At 36.3% G+C, this 15,951-nt stretch overlaps 4 protein-coding genes and 1 long non-coding RNA gene across 6 annotated transcripts; 2 read left to right on the top strand and 3 right to left on the bottom strand.

Moving 5' to 3' along the window:
* The first annotated feature begins 964 nt into the window (after positions 1-964).
* On the top strand, positions 965-3,484 carry LOC139823838 (uncharacterized). Its single transcript, XM_071796308.1, has 5 exons — positions 965-1,090; positions 1,326-1,408; positions 1,620-1,802; positions 2,065-2,253; positions 3,098-3,484. Exons 3-5 carry the CDS (start codon positions 1,620-1,622, stop codon positions 3,356-3,358), a joined length of 633 nt encoding a protein of 210 aa, XP_071652409.1. The 5' UTR covers positions 965-1,090; positions 1,326-1,408; the 3' UTR covers positions 3,359-3,484.
* Positions 3,485-3,605: 121 nt separating this feature from the next.
* LOC139823837 (putative nuclease HARBI1) lies at positions 3,606-5,322 on the bottom strand. The gene is made up of 3 exons (XM_071796307.1): positions 4,470-5,322; positions 4,248-4,368; positions 3,606-4,081 (listed from the first exon to the last, which is right to left on the bottom strand). The coding sequence occupies exons 1-3, from the start codon at positions 5,058-5,060 to the stop codon at positions 3,681-3,683; spliced, it is 1,113 nt and encodes a 370-aa protein (XP_071652408.1). The 5' UTR covers positions 5,061-5,322; the 3' UTR covers positions 3,606-3,680.
* A 154-nt stretch (positions 5,323-5,476) lies between these two features.
* On the top strand, positions 5,477-7,213 carry LOC139823819 (putative nuclease HARBI1). Of its 2 annotated transcripts, XR_011734896.1 has the most exons (4): positions 5,477-5,878; positions 6,054-6,349; positions 6,451-6,571; positions 6,738-7,213. XR_011734896.1 is itself a non-coding variant. In XM_071796301.1 (3 exons), exons 1-3 carry the CDS (start codon positions 5,759-5,761, stop codon positions 7,136-7,138), a joined length of 1,113 nt encoding a protein of 370 aa, XP_071652402.1. In that variant the 5' UTR covers positions 5,477-5,758; the 3' UTR covers positions 7,139-7,213. The 2 variants fall into 2 exon arrangements, 1 of the variants encoding a protein (XP_071652402.1); XM_071796301.1 differs by having other exon boundaries at positions 5,477-6,349.
* A 121-nt stretch (positions 7,214-7,334) lies between these two features.
* Positions 7,335-9,893, bottom strand: LOC139823820 (uncharacterized). Its single transcript, XM_071796302.1, has 5 exons — positions 9,728-9,893; positions 9,410-9,492; positions 9,016-9,198; positions 8,565-8,753; positions 7,335-7,721 (listed from the first exon to the last, which is right to left on the bottom strand). Exons 3-5 carry the CDS (start codon positions 9,196-9,198, stop codon positions 7,461-7,463), a joined length of 633 nt encoding a protein of 210 aa, XP_071652403.1. The 5' UTR covers positions 9,410-9,492; positions 9,728-9,893; the 3' UTR covers positions 7,335-7,460.
* Positions 9,894-13,452: 3,559 nt separating this feature from the next.
* LOC139823816 (uncharacterized) lies at positions 13,453-14,405 on the bottom strand. The gene is made up of 3 exons (XR_011734893.1): positions 14,281-14,405; positions 14,091-14,158; positions 13,453-14,007 (listed from the first exon to the last, which is right to left on the bottom strand). It is a non-coding gene; the product is annotated as an uncharacterized lncRNA (long non-coding RNA).
* Positions 14,406-15,951: the final 1,546 nt, after the last annotated feature.

Here is a 15,951-nt window from a genome sequence, read left to right on the forward strand (position 1 = left end):
TCCTTGACCTATATCTCCCAAATTAAGTCACCATCTAATTCTCTTTCATCAACAGCTACGTCTAAAAATAAAATAATGTATTAATATGATATTATGGCTACGGTCAACGTGACACTACAAATGCTTCGAAGCATTCCTCTTCTCTTTTCTTTCAATGAAGAAAGAAGGAGAAGAAGAACGCTCCAGAGCATTTGTATCACGTTGACCGTAGCCTATATATCAAGATATATATATATATCTTTCAGCAACGTGCACAACTTCATTTGAGGTTATAATTGGGTACAACATTCATCGCACGATACTTTTATAATTGCTAATCGGAAACGTACCTCGAGTTCAGCTCTTCTGCGATCAACGAAGTCGGGATCGAACGTGTCAGTCGTCACTTTCTGCCAAGCGTAGAGAACCTTCTTTTCCGGCAGCGATGGTAACACGATGGGTGCGTTCAGCCGATACTCCGCTAGCCTAGCAATCGTGAGCAGTCGCTCGTTTCCTCTCCTTTTAATCCATTGGGTCAAAGGAGAGGAAACGAGCGAAAACGAGCGACTGCTCACGATTGCTAGGCTAGCGGAGTATCGGCTGAACGCACCCAATGTAGGGATACGAAATCTCCAGATAAGCACGAAGCAATTCAATTCAGTATATCGCCGGCACGATTACGGTGTTACTGCCGTTTCGCGTACGCGCGTATGCGCGCGTTGTCGCACCTTACCTCGCGACGCGTAATAAAGAGTCACACGGTCGGTCTCGCTCCGCGCGTACTACCGTGTCTCTCGATCGATCGAGATAGGTTAACTGCAGTTAACTGATCAGATGATGAACTGACTGACAGGATACGAACGCACTATCTGGGTACGGATCATGAAAATTATAGACAATAGACAATAGACTGCAGGGAGTGGGCGATCTAGTGAAATTCATTGGTCTATGGTCATGTTTGTAGTACCGTATCATGCATTTTTTTCCGGGTGCGGCACCCGGCACCGAATGACAGCCATTCACAGCTCAACTTATCGGAACTTGTGGTTATAGGTTATAATTTCTTCGAAGCTCTCATTTTTATTCCAGGCTTTCAATCTCAATTTCAAAGGTACGTTATTGTTTGTGCACGTCTTCTGAAGAGTGGGAACATTTCATTTCGTACATATTACTTATACAACTGTTTATATTAGAAAATGAGGTGACAGCATTTTTACATTTTTTCAATTATTACTAATTATTTTACATTCCCACTCTTCATTAGTACCTATACTTTACTCCTGTAAAAGGATTTTGCGATCTATAAAGCCGTTTTAAAGAACGAGCTCTGTTTTGTCGGTATTTAGGATCCCCTTAAGTGCCAATAAGCGGAAGAAGAAGAAGAAGAAGAAGAAGACAGCTCAACTTAAAGGAAATAACAACCGCTGTGGTAAAGTTATAATTTTATAAACAATTTTACGTTTGTATATTCTGAAAACTTTACAAAATTTACATGAAAATATTATTGTTTATGTGAGATAAATTTTTTATACGATTAATACATCGGTTTCTTTAATAACTTGAAGATTCAATGTTTTCATTAACTTATATTATTAGTGATTGGTGATTTATACATAAATTAAATTTTTCTTTGTTTTTAGATGAGAACCACGGAAGAGCATTTCGGAATAATCCTCGATTATAGCGAGCATCATAGCGAGCTAATAACGAATAAATTTGTCGGAGCCAGAGGCAAAGAAAATTTGCACCGACAGTGGCAAGAGTTGGTGGACGTTTTGAATGCCCTGCAGACTGAGACGAGGACAGTAAAACAATGGAAACAGGTGTGTAAACAATTATAATAAATTATAATTATTCATAGATTTTTTAACATTTGAGGCTCAATAATATTCATAATTCTATACAATAATAATATTCAAAGATAATATATGTATGTGTATATATATATATATAAATGAAGTATGCACGATTTTATATAAACAATAGCTTTATTTAGTACATGATCTAAAAAGATATATAAATTGACAATTTTGTTAGCTGCATAGTAACCGCAGCGAGCATTCATTGAATATATGGATTTTACAGGTTGTCGCAGACTGGAAATGCCGGGTAAAGAAGCAGTATGCTGAATTAAAGAAAGACTTCACAGCTACTGGAGGTGGGGTCCCGGTGATGGAAAACCTCACAGATCAGGAGATACGCCTCCTAAATATAATGGGCATGACTGCAGCAGATGGGGACGAAGGGCTACAGGAATACGGCTTGGAATTTGAAGTATGTTCGTAAAGAAATACTTATTTTTTACTTTTTCACCTACTATAATTTGATAAACATTCACTTTCTTTCTCTGTACGTACGTCTGTCTGTCTCCCTTTCTCTCTACTTTTCCTCCTATAATTTCAATACTTATTTATTTTAATTCAAGTAAACAATAGATGTTTTTTAGTAAATTTGTGGTATGTGTTGTCGACATCACAACTTTTATAGTTGAAACCGCTCGACTTCTGAAAAATGGAATTAATGAAAAATGTACGATTACATTGTTCCTTTTTGCAGTATACATTCATTACTGACAAATCTTATCCGTTAAATCTTCAAACAGTAATTGTTCATGTTCTACAAACCTTGATATGTATTGTCGACGTTGCAAATTTTTACTTGATTCGGCACAACCTCGATTAATGATGTATGTGTATTTATAAGTATTATTCATTGTCAGTTAATTACTAAAGATTTCGTAGTGCACCATTTTTCATAAAGTAAAGTATATTGTAAAACTGAACAATGTACTTTTACGTTTCTCACGACTTCAATTTTTCAGAAGTCGAGCGGCCCTAACTAAAATTTGTAATGTCGACAATACATATCAACGTTTTGAACATGAACAATTATTGTTGAAAGATTTAACAGCCTAGTAATTGCCATGAATGAAGGTATATTGCGAAACTGAATAATGTATTATACATGTTTAATGAATTAAATTTTTCAGAAGTTGGGTGATGTCAATTATAAATGTTGTGATATAAACACCACATACTACAAGTGTACTAAACAACATAAACAATTATTGTTTAAAGATTTAATGCCTGCATTAATTACTCTTTTCATTTGGTTTCAGGAGACTGACGAAGTTATTGAGGTTCTCTCCGCAGAGGATACAGAAAGTCCGGGTACCAGCCGAAATAAGAGGCCCCGATCTGCCTCACTGCCGAACCACTCGGAGTCGTCCAGCCAGCGAGCGCGTTTATCTTCCGAGTTAGTGGACAGTATTAGTGAAATGAACAATAAATCTTTGAGTGTCCTGAATGACATTAATGGAAATTTAAAGCGAATCGCGGATTGTTTGGAAATTATTGTGAAACGCGCGTTTCCGGAATAATAAATGATAAATATACAAATACATGTTTATAGATGTGTATATAACAAAAAGGCCATGTAATATATTACAGAAATAATATATACATATTATATATATATATATAATAAAAAGTTAACAACAAAGTAACTCAAACACTATATTAAATTCCTTTATCGAATTAATTAAACGACAAAACTCTTATTGCTAATATCAACGCTGTAAATAATTTAGTATAATTTATAGAAAAATAAATGTGGATTTGTGGGATTGTATACGTATATATGTATATGTATACATGCATATATATTTTTTTTTCCCTGTATGGATTAAAAAATAATATTGTTTATTGAAAGTGCAAGTTAATTAATCTTTGTCTGGCCTGCTGGCCACTTGCCAAATCTTCTTCCTGCATGTTTTCTTGTACGTTATTTTCTTGCACTCCTTCGGGATGTATATCATTCAAAACATCAAGGCGTCCACCATTGCAAATGTTATGCAGCACAGAACAGGCAACAATAATCCTTCCAACCGACAAAGGACTGTATCGTAACATTCGCTCTTTGAGGATACACCGAAACCTAGATTTGAGAGTTCCGATGCATCTTTCTACACAGCAACGTGCTTTAACAAGAGCATCTGTATAGCGGCTATCAGGCGTATTTGGTTGGGCATTGACAATAGGAGTCATCAACCACGGCTGCTGTGGGTACCCAGAATCGCCAATGAGCCACGTGTCGGTGTCTCCTACAGCAAATTAAATACACGTCATTGAAAGTTGTATATACACTTATAATTCATTAATCGTTTGTGTTAATATATGTATGTAAAATATATGTATGTATATGTATATGTATATGTGTATGTACATGTATATGTATATGTATATGTATGTATGACTTTTGTACCTTACCGTGCTCGTAATTGTTACGTAAATGTTCAAGAATTGCAGAATTCCTCCATATGTAGGAGTCGTGTGTTGCGCCTGCGTGTCGCGGATTCACGTTGAGAATATTTAAATCAGCATCACAGATCTGCAATATATTACAATATATCAAATTGTTTTTATGATAAATAAGCCTGTATGTAATAAAGTCATTCATTTTATGTCCGCTTGCGTATATATTTAACTTACAATTTGCACATTTTTTGAGTGGAAGCCCTTTCTATTCAAGTAATTATGTTCCTCTTCTGCTGGGGTTATCAACGCAATATGCGTCCCGTCTATTGCGCCTATCGTGCCCGGAAATCCGAATGATTGAAGAAATGTTTTCTTCTTTTCTTCAATGACCCTTCGGTCAGTCGGGAACACAATCCACCTCTGCCCTAGGTGTCTACATATCAAATAAGTCACCATAGCGACATATCCCGACATCGTTGACTGAGCGATTGGGAACAGAAAATTCTGCCCAATTGACCTCTGGTAGCTTCCTGTAGCATAGAAATGAAGCACAGCCAATATCTTCAATTCTGGAGCTACGGATCTTCCATGTGCAGGGACAGACATATGTGGGCGTAACTCTTCAATGAGGTATTGAACCATTCCCTTATTTAAGCGGAAAAGTTCTATGAATTGTGATTCGCACATAGCAAATGGATCACTTACGTCTCTTAACAAATGCCTCTTATTCCGATATGTTAAAATATCCTGACGCCTATCTTCTTCTATTTCAGCAAGAAATAGGGCATTTAAAATATGCTCTGGAAGCATTTCTGCAATGTACATTTACAGAGATCCAAATTCCAAAATTCACACATTTTCAGGAGACTTGAAATTTCAATCCTTATTCTTTTACTTGGCTGTGTACAATCATAGAATATAAAAATAATTAATGAAATGATGATATACATACCTATTAAAGTTAACAAAAAACTCCTCAACAAAATCTTCAATCGTATACTTTTTTCGGTAAGAAAAAACTTTACAAAAATTATAAATTTAGGAGGTTAGCAATTTAAATATACCAATTTAAATGGAACAATTTAAATCCCCACCTTCCCAGTAAACAAAAAAGGATTGAAAGCGTCAAAACTTGGATAGACAGGGATTAAGAAGGATAGGTAGGAATTCACCGAGTTGTGAAGTGAGTCTTCAATCCTCATTTCTGTCTATCCAAGTTTTGACGCTTTCAATCCTTTTTTGTTTACTGGGAAGGTGGGGATTTAAATTGTTCCATTTAAATTGGTATATTTAAATTGCTAACCTCCTAAATTTATAATTTTTGTAAAGTTTTTTCTTACCGAAAAAAGTATACGATTGAAGATTTTGTTGAGGAGTTTTTTGTTAACTTTAATAGGTATGTATATCATCATTTCATTAATTATTTTTATATTCTATGATTGTACACAGCCAAGTAAAAGAATAAGGATTGAAATTTCAAGTCTCCTGAAAATGTGTGAATTTTGGAATTTGGATCTCTGTAAATGTACATTGCAGAAATGCTTCCAGAGCATATTTTAAATGCCCTATTTCTTGCTGAAATAGAAGAAGATAGGCGTCAGGATATTTTAACATATCGGAATAAGAGGCATTTGTTAAGAGACGTAAGTGATCCATTTGCTATGTGCGAATCACAATTCATAGAACTTTTCCGCTTAAATAAGGGAATGGTTCAATACCTCATTGAAGAGTTACGCCCACATATGTCTGTCCCTGCACATGGAAGATCCGTAGCTCCAGAATTGAAGATATTGGCTGTGCTTCATTTCTATGCTACAGGAAGCTACCAGAGGTCAATTGGGCAGAATTTTCTGTTCCCAATCGCTCAGTCAACGATGTCGGGATATGTCGCTATGGTGACTTATTTGATATGTAGACACCTAGGGCAGAGGTGGATTGTGTTCCCGACTGACCGAAGGGTCATTGAAGAAAAGAAGAGAACATTTCTTCAATCATTCGGATTTCCGGGCACGATAGGCGCAATAGACGGGACGCATATTGCGTTGATAACCCCAGCAGAAGAGGAACATAATTACTTGAATAGAAAGGGCTTCCACTCAAAAAATGTGCAAATTGTAAGTTAAATATATACGCAAGCGGACATAAAATGAATGACTTTATTACATACAGGCTTATTTATCATAAAAACAATTTGATATATTGTAATATATTGCAGATCTGTGATGCTGATTTAAATATTCTCAACGTGAATCCGCGACACGCAGGCGCAACACACGACTCCTACATATGGAGGAATTCTGCAATTCTTGAACATTTACGTAACAATTACGAGCACGGTAAGGTACAAAAGTCATACATACATATACATATACATATACATGTACATACACATATACATATACATATACATACATATATTTTACATACATATATTAACACAAACGATTAATGAATTATAAGTGTATATACAACTTTCAATGACGTGTATTTAATTTGCTGTAGGAGACACCGACACGTGGCTCATTGGCGATTCTGGGTACCCACAGCAGCCGTGGTTGATGACTCCTATTGTCAATGCCCAACCAAATACGCCTGATAGCCGCTATACAGATGCTCTTGTTAAAGCACGTTGCTGTGTAGAAAGATGCATCGGAACTCTCAAATCTAGGTTTCGGTGTATCCTCAAAGAGCGAATGTTACGATACAGTCCTTTGTCGGTTGGAAGGATTATTGTTGCCTGTTCTGTGCTGCATAACATTTGCAATGGTGGACGCCTTGATGTTTTGAATGATATACATCCCGAAGGAGTGCAAGAAAATAACGTACAAGAAAACATGCAGGAAGAAGATTTGGCAAGTGGCCAGCAGGCCAGACAAAGATTAATTAACTTGCACTTTCAATAAACAATATTATTTTTTAATCCATACAGGGAAAAAAAAATATATATGCATGTATACATATACATATATACGTATACAATCCCACAAATCCACATTTATTTTTCTATAAATTATACTAAATTATTTACAGCGTTGATATTAGCAATAAGAGTTTTGTCGTTTAATTAATTCGATAAAGGAATTTAATATAGTGTTTGAGTTACTTTGTTGTTAACTTTTTATTATATATATATATATAATATGTATATATTATTTCTGTAATATATTACATGGCCTTTTTGTTATATACACATCTATAAACATGTATTTGTATATTTATCATTTATTATTCCGGAAACGCGCGTTTCACAATAATTTCCAAACAATCCGCGATTCGCTTTAAATTTCCATTAATGTCATTCAGGACACTCAAAGATTTATTGTTCATTTCACTAATACTGTCCACTAACTCGGAAGATAAACGCGCTCGCTGGCTGGACGACTCCGAGTGGTTCGGCAGTGAGGCAGATCGGGGCCTCTTATTTCGGCTGGTACCCGGACTTTCTGTATCCTCTGCGGAGAGAACCTCAATAACTTCGTCAGTCTCCTGAAACCAAATGAAAAGAGTAATTAATGCAGGCATTAAATCTTTAAACAATAATTGTTTATGTTGTTTAGTACACTTGTAGTATGTGGTGTTTATATCACAACATTTATAATTGACATCACCCAACTTCTGAAAAATTTAATTCATTAAACATGTATAATACATTATTCAGTTTCGCAATATACCTTCATTCATGGCAATTACTAGGCTGTTAAATCTTTCAACAATAATTGTTCATGTTCAAAACGTTGATATGTATTGTCGACATTACAAATTTTAGTTAGGGCCGCTCGACTTCTGAAAAATTGAAGTCGTGAGAAACGTAAAAGTACATTGTTCAGTTTTACAATATACTTTACTTTATGAAAAATGGTGCACTACGAAATCTTTAGTAATTAACTGACAATGAATAATACTTATAAATACACATACATCATTAATCGAGGTTGTGCCGAATCAAGTAAAAATTTGCAACGTCGACAATACATATCAAGGTTTGTAGAACATGAACAATTACTGTTTGAAGATTTAACGGATAAGATTTGTCAGTAATGAATGTATACTGCAAAAAGGAACAATGTAATCGTACATTTTTCATTAATTCCATTTTTCAGAAGTCGAGCGGTTTCAACTATAAAAGTTGTGATGTCGACAACACATACCACAAATTTACTAAAAAACATCTATTGTTTACTTGAATTAAAATAAATAAGTATTGAAATTATAGGAGGAAAAGTAGAGAGAAAGGGAGACAGACAGACGTACGTACAGAGAAAGAAAGTGAATGTTTATCAAATTATAGTAGGTGAAAAAGTAAAAATAAGTATTTCTTTACGAACATACTTCAAATTCCAAGCCGTATTCCTGTAGCCCTTCGTCCCCATCTGCTGCAGTCATGCCCATTATATTTAGGAGGCGTATCTCCTGATCTGTGAGGTTTTCCATCACCGGGACCCCACCTCCAGTAGCTGTGAAGTCTTTCTTTAATTCAGCATACTGCTTCTTTACCCGGCATTTCCAGTCTGCGACAACCTGTAAAATCCATATATTCAATGAATGCTCGCTGCGGTTACTATGCAGCTAACAAAATTGTCAATTTATATATCTTTTTAGATCATGTACTAAATAAAGCTATTGTTTATATAAAATCGTGCATACTTCATTTATATATATATATATACACATACATATATTATCTTTGAATATTATTATTGTATAGAATTATGAATATTATTGAGCCTCAAATGTTAAAAAATCTATGAATAATTATAATTTATTATAATTGTTTACACACCTGTTTCCATTGTTTTACTGTCCTCGTCTCAGTCTGCAGGGCATTCAAAACGTCCACCAACTCTTGCCACTGTCGGTGCAAATTTTCTTTGCCTCTGGCTCCGACAAATTTATTCGTTATTAGCTCGCTATGATGCTCGCTATAATCGAGGATTATTCCGAAATGCTCTTCCGTGGTTCTCATCTAAAAACAAAGAAAAATTTAATTTATGTATAAATCACCAATCACTAATAATATAAGTTAATGAAAACATTGAATCTTCAAGTTATTAAAGAAACCGATGTATTAATCGTATAAAAAATTTATCTCACATAAACAATAATATTTTCATGTAAATTTTGTAAAGTTTTCAGAATATACAAACGTAAAATTGTTTATAAAATTATAACTTTACCACAGCGGTTGTTATTTCCTTTAAGTTGAGCTGTCTTCTTCTTCTTCTTCTTCTTCTTCCGCTTATTGGCACTTAAGGGGATCCTAAATACCGACAAAACAGAGCTCGTTCTTTAAAACGGCTTTATAGATCGCAAAATCCTTTTACAGGAGTAAAGTATAGGTACTAATGAAGAGTGGGAATGTAAAATAATTAGTAATAATTGAAAAAATGTAAAAATGCTGTCACCTCATTTTCTAATATAAACAGTTGTATAAGTAATATGTACGAAATGAAATGTTCCCACTCTTCAGAAGACGTGCACAAACAATAACGTACCTTTGAAATTGAGATTGAAAGCCTGGAATAAAAATGAGAGCTTCGAAGAAATTATAACCTATAACCACAAGTTCCGATAAGTTGAGCTGTGAATGGCTGTCATTCGGTGCCGGGTGCCGCACCCGGAAAAAAATGCATGATACGGTACTACAAACATGACCATAGACCAATGAATTTCACTAGATTGCCCACTCCCTGCAGTCTATTGTCTATTGTCTATAATTTTCATGATCCGTACCACTGCACTGCGATACTAACGCCGCTAGCCGCCAGTGTCGAAAAAGTGAAAGTGACGTTCTCTGTTTGTTACATGTATGTTATAAAGAGCGGTCGACGTAGACGACGACGACGTATCTTAATAAAAAATTTTCACATTTGGACTTTGCGTCGCAATATCTCCGCTCGTAGGGCACGTAGCAGAATATTATAAGAGAAACCCCCCCCCTAATTGGACCCCAAGCTATCGATCAAGCCTACTTAGAACTTGATCCGTTCACTCGTTATCGAGAATCTCAACATCTCGAGTACTCGCAACCCGTCGCGTCGCGTAAAAGAGTCATCACACGGTCTCGCTCCGCGTGTACTTGGCGCGAGACACTACCGTGTCTCTTGATTCTGCCGCTAGGGAATTTTTAAGTCGATTCTTATGAATCAAGCTTGAATTCGATGTCTAGGTGTCCCAGGTTGCCGATGACGAGGTTCACATAGTGCGCTTCATAGTTTTCGGTATCCAGGTGTATTAATACCTTGAATTCGATGTCCACGTGTTCCAGGTTGCTGATGTCGGGTTCCAGATAGTGCGCTCTATAGTTTTCGGTGTCCAGGTATAATAATACGTTGAATTCGATGTCTAGGTGTCCCACGTTTCCGATGACGAGGTCCACATAGTGCGCTCCGTAGTTTTCGGTGTCTACGTGTATTAATACCTCGAATTCGATATCTATGTGTCCTACATTCAGATTTAAAGTTATTAATACACCTAGACACCAAAAACTACAAAGCGCACTATGTGGACCTCGTCATCAACAACCTGAGACACCTAGACATCAATTTCAAGATATTAATGCACGTAGACACCGACACCGGAGCGCACTATGTGGATCTCGTCATCGGCAACCTGGGACACTTAGACATCGAATTCAACGTACGATTACACCTGGACACCGAAAACTATGAAGCGCACTATCTGAATCCCGTCATCGGCAACCTGGGACACGTGGACATCGAATTCAAGGTATTAATACACGTAGACACCGAAAACTACAGAGCGCACTATGTGGACCTTGTCATCGGCAACCTGGGACACCTAGACATCGAATTCAACGTACGATTACACATGGACACCGAAAACTATGAAGCGCACTATCTGGATCCCGTCATCGGCAACCTGGGACACGTGGACATCGAATTCAAGGTATTAATACACGTAGACACCGAAAACTACAGAGCGCACTATGTGGACCTTGTCATCGGCAACCTGGGACACCTAGACATCGAATTCAACGTACGATTACACATGGACACCGAAAACTATGAAGCGCACTATCTGGATCCCGTCATCGGCAACCTGGGACACGTGGACATTGAATTCAAGATATTAATACACGTAGACACCAAAAACTACGGAGCGCACTATGTGGACCTCGTCATCGGCAATCTGGGACACCTAGACATCGAATTCAACGTACGATTACACATGGACACCGAAAACTATGAAGCGCACTATCTGGATCCCGTCATCGGCAACCTGGGACACGTGGACATCGAATTCAAGGTATTAATACACGTAGACACCGAAAACTACGGAGCGCACTATGTGGACCTCGTCATCGGCAACCTGGGACACGTAGACATCGAATTCAACGTATTATTACACCTGGACACCGAAAACTATGAAGCGCACTATCTGGACCTCGTCATCGACAACCTGGGATACTTAGACATCGAATTCAAGCTTGATTCATAAGAATCGACTTAAAAATTTCCTAGCGGCACTTTCTGCCAAGCGTAGAGAACCTTCTTTTCCGTTGACTTCATATATATTATATCAAGCTTGATTCATAAGAATCGACTTAAAAATTCCCTAGCGGCACTTTCTGCCAAGCGTAGAGAACCTTCTTTTCCGTTGACTCAATATATATTATATATTACCTAATTTACCTAAATAGAAATCTTCCTCCTGACCGATAAGTCTATCGACCTAATTTCGAAATACGCGCGCGATATCGAAACTGGCGATACCTGCGCCGCCAGCGTCGAAAAAGTGAAAGTGACGTTTCTGATTATGACGTCATCATATAAGTCGGCGTTAGAAGTAGAAGTATCTTAAAAATAAATTTTCCCATTTGGACTTTGCGTCGCAATATCTCCGCTCGTAGGGCATGTAGCGGAATATTATGAGAGAAACCCCCCCCTAATTGGACCCCAAGCTATCGATCAAGCCTACTTAGAACTTGATCCGTTCACTCGTTATCGAGATCTCAACATCTCGGGTACTCGCAACCCGTCGCGTCGCGTAAAAGAGTCAACGGTCGGTCTCGCTCCGCGTGTACTTGGCGCGAGACACTACCGTGTCTCTTGATACTTTAGTGCAAGTCCTGCAATATGTTTCCTATACACTCCAATCAAATTCCCAACCATTCGCGAGATATAAAAATAATAAAAATCTTATTATATGAACAATTTAATTTCATTGTACTAATAAGAATGCTAACCATTTCTACCTGCACGATACATCATTATTAACAAGATATTAGAAACATCATTACCACTGCTAACATCACTTTTATCAATATTATTATTAACAAAATATATATATACTTACTAAAATTAATATAAATCTCGAGCGTCAAGCGCCGAAGCGTCACCCACGAATCTGAAAAGATAGAATTATATATGCATAGCATAAGGAACGCGAATCCGAGCGAGATGCGAGTATTGTACAATCTGAAGAAGAGAAAGAGAGAGTCTGATATACTATAGTAACTGTCATGGTGTAAGGATATAAGGTGTAGAGTCCTATATTAGTAGAGAGACGCAAACTTGTTCCTCCTTCTGATTGGTCGGTTATAGACCAATAGACAGCAGGGCGTACGATCACAAGATGGCGGCGGCGGCAGAGTGGGAATGCCCGCATTATACAACTGACAGTGTTGACTAAAGTTTATAAATGCATATATATTATTATTTCTTGTGATCAAGGTAAGTAGAAATATCTTTTCTGTGTTGTTAAATAACTGCAGAGGACTTTACTGACATTGTGGGTTGCTTATTTGTGCCCTGCACCATATATGCAGCATAATCTTTTCATCCGTGTCGGATTCTTATTATAATTCGTTTATTATATCTATTTCAGATAAGGCACTGTTCAGTTAGTGGCTGTAATGTAAAGAAAAAGCAAGGCCTTATATTGTTTAAATTTTCAAAAGAACCAAAAAGGCGTGCAAAATGGATTTTATTAATGAATAACCGTCCAAATTAGCAACCTTATACAAATAGCACAGTTTGCGAAGTATGGATCACTATGTGTTTCTACTGCTGTTAATAAATTTTCTGCTAATAAATTAATCGTACCCTTTTTTTAATGTTTAGATGCATTTTGGCTATATGCAGAGTATATTATTTGTATTATGCTCTCTGGCAGGGTATTTTTATTTTATTTTTATTTTTACATATTTTAAGACTGATAAACCACTAATGTAAATTTACATAAAATGAAGAATATATTGTGAAAATAATAATTTATTTCAAAATTAGAACAATTATACAATTTTATATATGTATATAGTGATTTGCATTAATATATTCGGACATTTAACAAAAAATATATTTTTGTATAAATTACATCTACATATGAATTAAATTATAACTTTAATAGTTCAATATTTTGTAGGGTATCATTTTGTGCTTCAACTTACTAAAAGAACAACATTTCTTACATAAATATACGGATTAATTTTTTTCAAGTATTATGATGTCCGAATATTAATGCGAGGCACTGTATTATTACATTATAAATTATAAATATACAATTAATCCGTTTATAATTATGTTATAGACAGAACGAGCCCAAAACACTAAGACTCTTTACAAACTTCTTTATAGCTCAAAACCTTTAGCAAGCGCTTGCCAACGTATAGCTTTTCAAAAGTAGCAAAGTCACTGTTATACTCCTCTTGAAGATTTTTTAATTTTTTTTCCATTATTCTGGTCTGGAATTTGAGATACTGTATTTCATCCGCCTTAGACGATGGAGCAAAGATGAGATTTAAATTGGAGCTCTGCAGAAAGATCAAGGTTAAGTAACAGTACTAGGGTCGACGGATATTTGTAATTTATTTGAGATAAAAAAAACTGAATTTACCTCACACATATTCAGAAATGGACCAGCAGGTTCGCCGATATGACAGTGAAACAACTTGCTCTTTCTCTCTGCACAAAAGAAAATTATTGAAAAGCGTAAAACTTGGTAAGAGCCTAACCTCAAACGAGCAACAAGTCTCTCAATATTCAAAAATGTCACGTTCGATGCATTTCATTATTTCACTTCTTACATAAAAATTGATGTAATGTCGATACAGGTATTGAACTGTAACTAAGAATAAATACTTCCTTTAGTAAACAGCACTGATTGCGCTGGCTAAAAGTAGAAACACCATGGGCTAGATAGTGACGGCAGCAAGGTGGGGGTACGATCACAAGATAGCGACGGCAGCAAAGTGGGGGTAAAGTTTGCGTCTCTCTACTAATATAGGACTCTAATAAGGTGTACCATTCTCGAGGATGCGCAGTGGTTCAAAGTAGCGTCTGCTCTTTGACCAATCAGAATTTGACCAAAAATGCTAAAAAGCAACATGGTTTCTTGTATACATGCCATCACCGCGAATATCGCCATCAATGTCGGGTAAAGTTGTCGCCTGCTATGCGATGCTCGGTATTTGCGACGAGACGAGGCGACGCAAAAGCTGGCTACCACAGGTATTACCGAGACTCGGTAGTGACTTCTTGTGAAGCGTTGTCGATAGCCGCTGTTGCTTCGTTAATAAAGTATCTTCGAGATTTATACGCTCAAAAGACGAGTCGTCGCACTTAAGACGTTTGTACTCGCTTTCGGAGTCCATATTAAATCCGGAGTGAATGCGTTTATTCGGGCGTTCCTGATTAGAGGACCATCGATCGGACTCGAAGATTGTGTTTTTTTTTGGGTGTTTGCCCCAGTAACTGCGTTGGATTTAGCAAACCTCCGCCGTGATCGTTGTATCGCCGCGATACCGCTTGGTCGGTTCGTAGCAATTGTGCCAGACTGGATTCAGAATTACGTGCCTGTCACAGTCACAGATTAGGTTATATTAGCATCGTGTTATATCAAGCCTTATTTGAAAAAACGATGCCAACGTGTTGTATAAAACACTGTACTAGTCGCACGTCTGACAAGACAAAAAATTTGAAATTTTTCGGATTTCCAAAGGAAGACGTTATTCGTCAGCAATGGCTTGATGCCTGTAAAAGAAAGGAAACAGATATCAAAGTTGATACGGGTAAGTTTATATAATTAATTTAATTTACATACATATAGAATACATATATATATATATATATATATAAACTATACATATTAAAATACATATATTTTAATCTAATTATAGCAATGATATGTAGTAATCATTTCGATGCTGATTGCTTCATAATGGAGTGGACACAACATAGATTGAAGAATGTACCAGCCAAAGAAATGAAACGATTAAGAAAGAACTCTATTCCAACAAAGATGTTAATACCAAAAAAAGAAGAAGAGAAGAAAAAACGTGGAAGAAAAAGAAAGAATGCCAGAGAACGGTGAAAGTAAAGTACCGTAAGTATTTTTACATTTGTATATATGTTATAAATCTCACATGCCTGTAGAAATGAAATATCTCGTCATATTCTTTAAGAATAAGGACTGGAATACCAACGTATACAGATCTTGTGAAATGTGTTCAAGAAAGGCAACATTTCTCGCATAAAGAAATAGTGCAAAATATGGAAGCAGAAGCTGCACAAAATGTAGACAATACTAACAATATTGAAGAAATAAACAGTATTACAGAAAAATCGGTGCAACATATGATATTGGAAAATGACACAACAAACGTAGAGATGTATGTAGTAAATGTTTTTCCAAAAACAAAAATTACTTATAAGCATTTTATTATGTTATTTATTAATATATACAGTTTGTATCGAAA

This window comes from Temnothorax longispinosus, unplaced genomic scaffold (assembly GCF_030848805.1).
Source record: "Temnothorax longispinosus isolate EJ_2023e unplaced genomic scaffold, Tlon_JGU_v1 HiC_scaffold_19, whole genome shotgun sequence".
In the NCBI taxonomy this organism is placed as follows: domain Eukaryota; kingdom Metazoa; phylum Arthropoda; class Insecta; order Hymenoptera; family Formicidae; genus Temnothorax; species Temnothorax longispinosus.

What these genes read in the sequence shown, in the direction of transcription:
- LOC139823838 (XM_071796308.1), top strand. Translation starts at nt 1,620, where the DNA reads ATGAGAACCACGGAAGAGCATTTCGGAATAATCCTCGATTATAGCGAG. An exon ending in CAGTAAAACAATGGAAACAG is followed by an intron (nt 1,803 to 2,064) that starts GTGTGTAAACAA and finishes TGGATTTTACAG; the next exon opens with GTTGTCGCAGACTGGAAATG. An exon ending in AATACGGCTTGGAATTTGAA is followed by an intron (nt 2,254 to 3,097) that starts GTATGTTCGTAA and finishes ATTTGGTTTCAG; the next exon opens with GAGACTGACGAAGTTATTGA.
- LOC139823837 (XM_071796307.1), bottom strand. Translation starts at nt 5,060, where the DNA reads ATGTACATTGCAGAAATGCTTCCAGAGCATATTTTAAATGCCCTATTT. An exon ending in ACTCAAAAAATGTGCAAATT is followed by an intron (nt 4,369 to 4,469) that starts GTAAGTTAAATA and finishes AATATATTGCAG; the next exon opens with ATCTGTGATGCTGATTTAAA. An exon ending in ACGTAACAATTACGAGCACG is followed by an intron (nt 4,082 to 4,247) that starts GTAAGGTACAAA and finishes AATTTGCTGTAG; the next exon opens with GAGACACCGACACGTGGCTC.
- LOC139823819 (XM_071796301.1), top strand. Translation starts at nt 5,759, where the DNA reads ATGTACATTGCAGAAATGCTTCCAGAGCATATTTTAAATGCCCTATTT. An exon ending in ACTCAAAAAATGTGCAAATT is followed by an intron (nt 6,350 to 6,450) that starts GTAAGTTAAATA and finishes AATATATTGCAG; the next exon opens with ATCTGTGATGCTGATTTAAA. An exon ending in ACGTAACAATTACGAGCACG is followed by an intron (nt 6,572 to 6,737) that starts GTAAGGTACAAA and finishes AATTTGCTGTAG; the next exon opens with GAGACACCGACACGTGGCTC.
- LOC139823820 (XM_071796302.1), bottom strand. Translation starts at nt 9,198, where the DNA reads ATGAGAACCACGGAAGAGCATTTCGGAATAATCCTCGATTATAGCGAG. An exon ending in CAGTAAAACAATGGAAACAG is followed by an intron (nt 8,754 to 9,015) that starts GTGTGTAAACAA and finishes TGGATTTTACAG; the next exon opens with GTTGTCGCAGACTGGAAATG. An exon ending in AATACGGCTTGGAATTTGAA is followed by an intron (nt 7,722 to 8,564) that starts GTATGTTCGTAA and finishes ATTTGGTTTCAG; the next exon opens with GAGACTGACGAAGTTATTGA.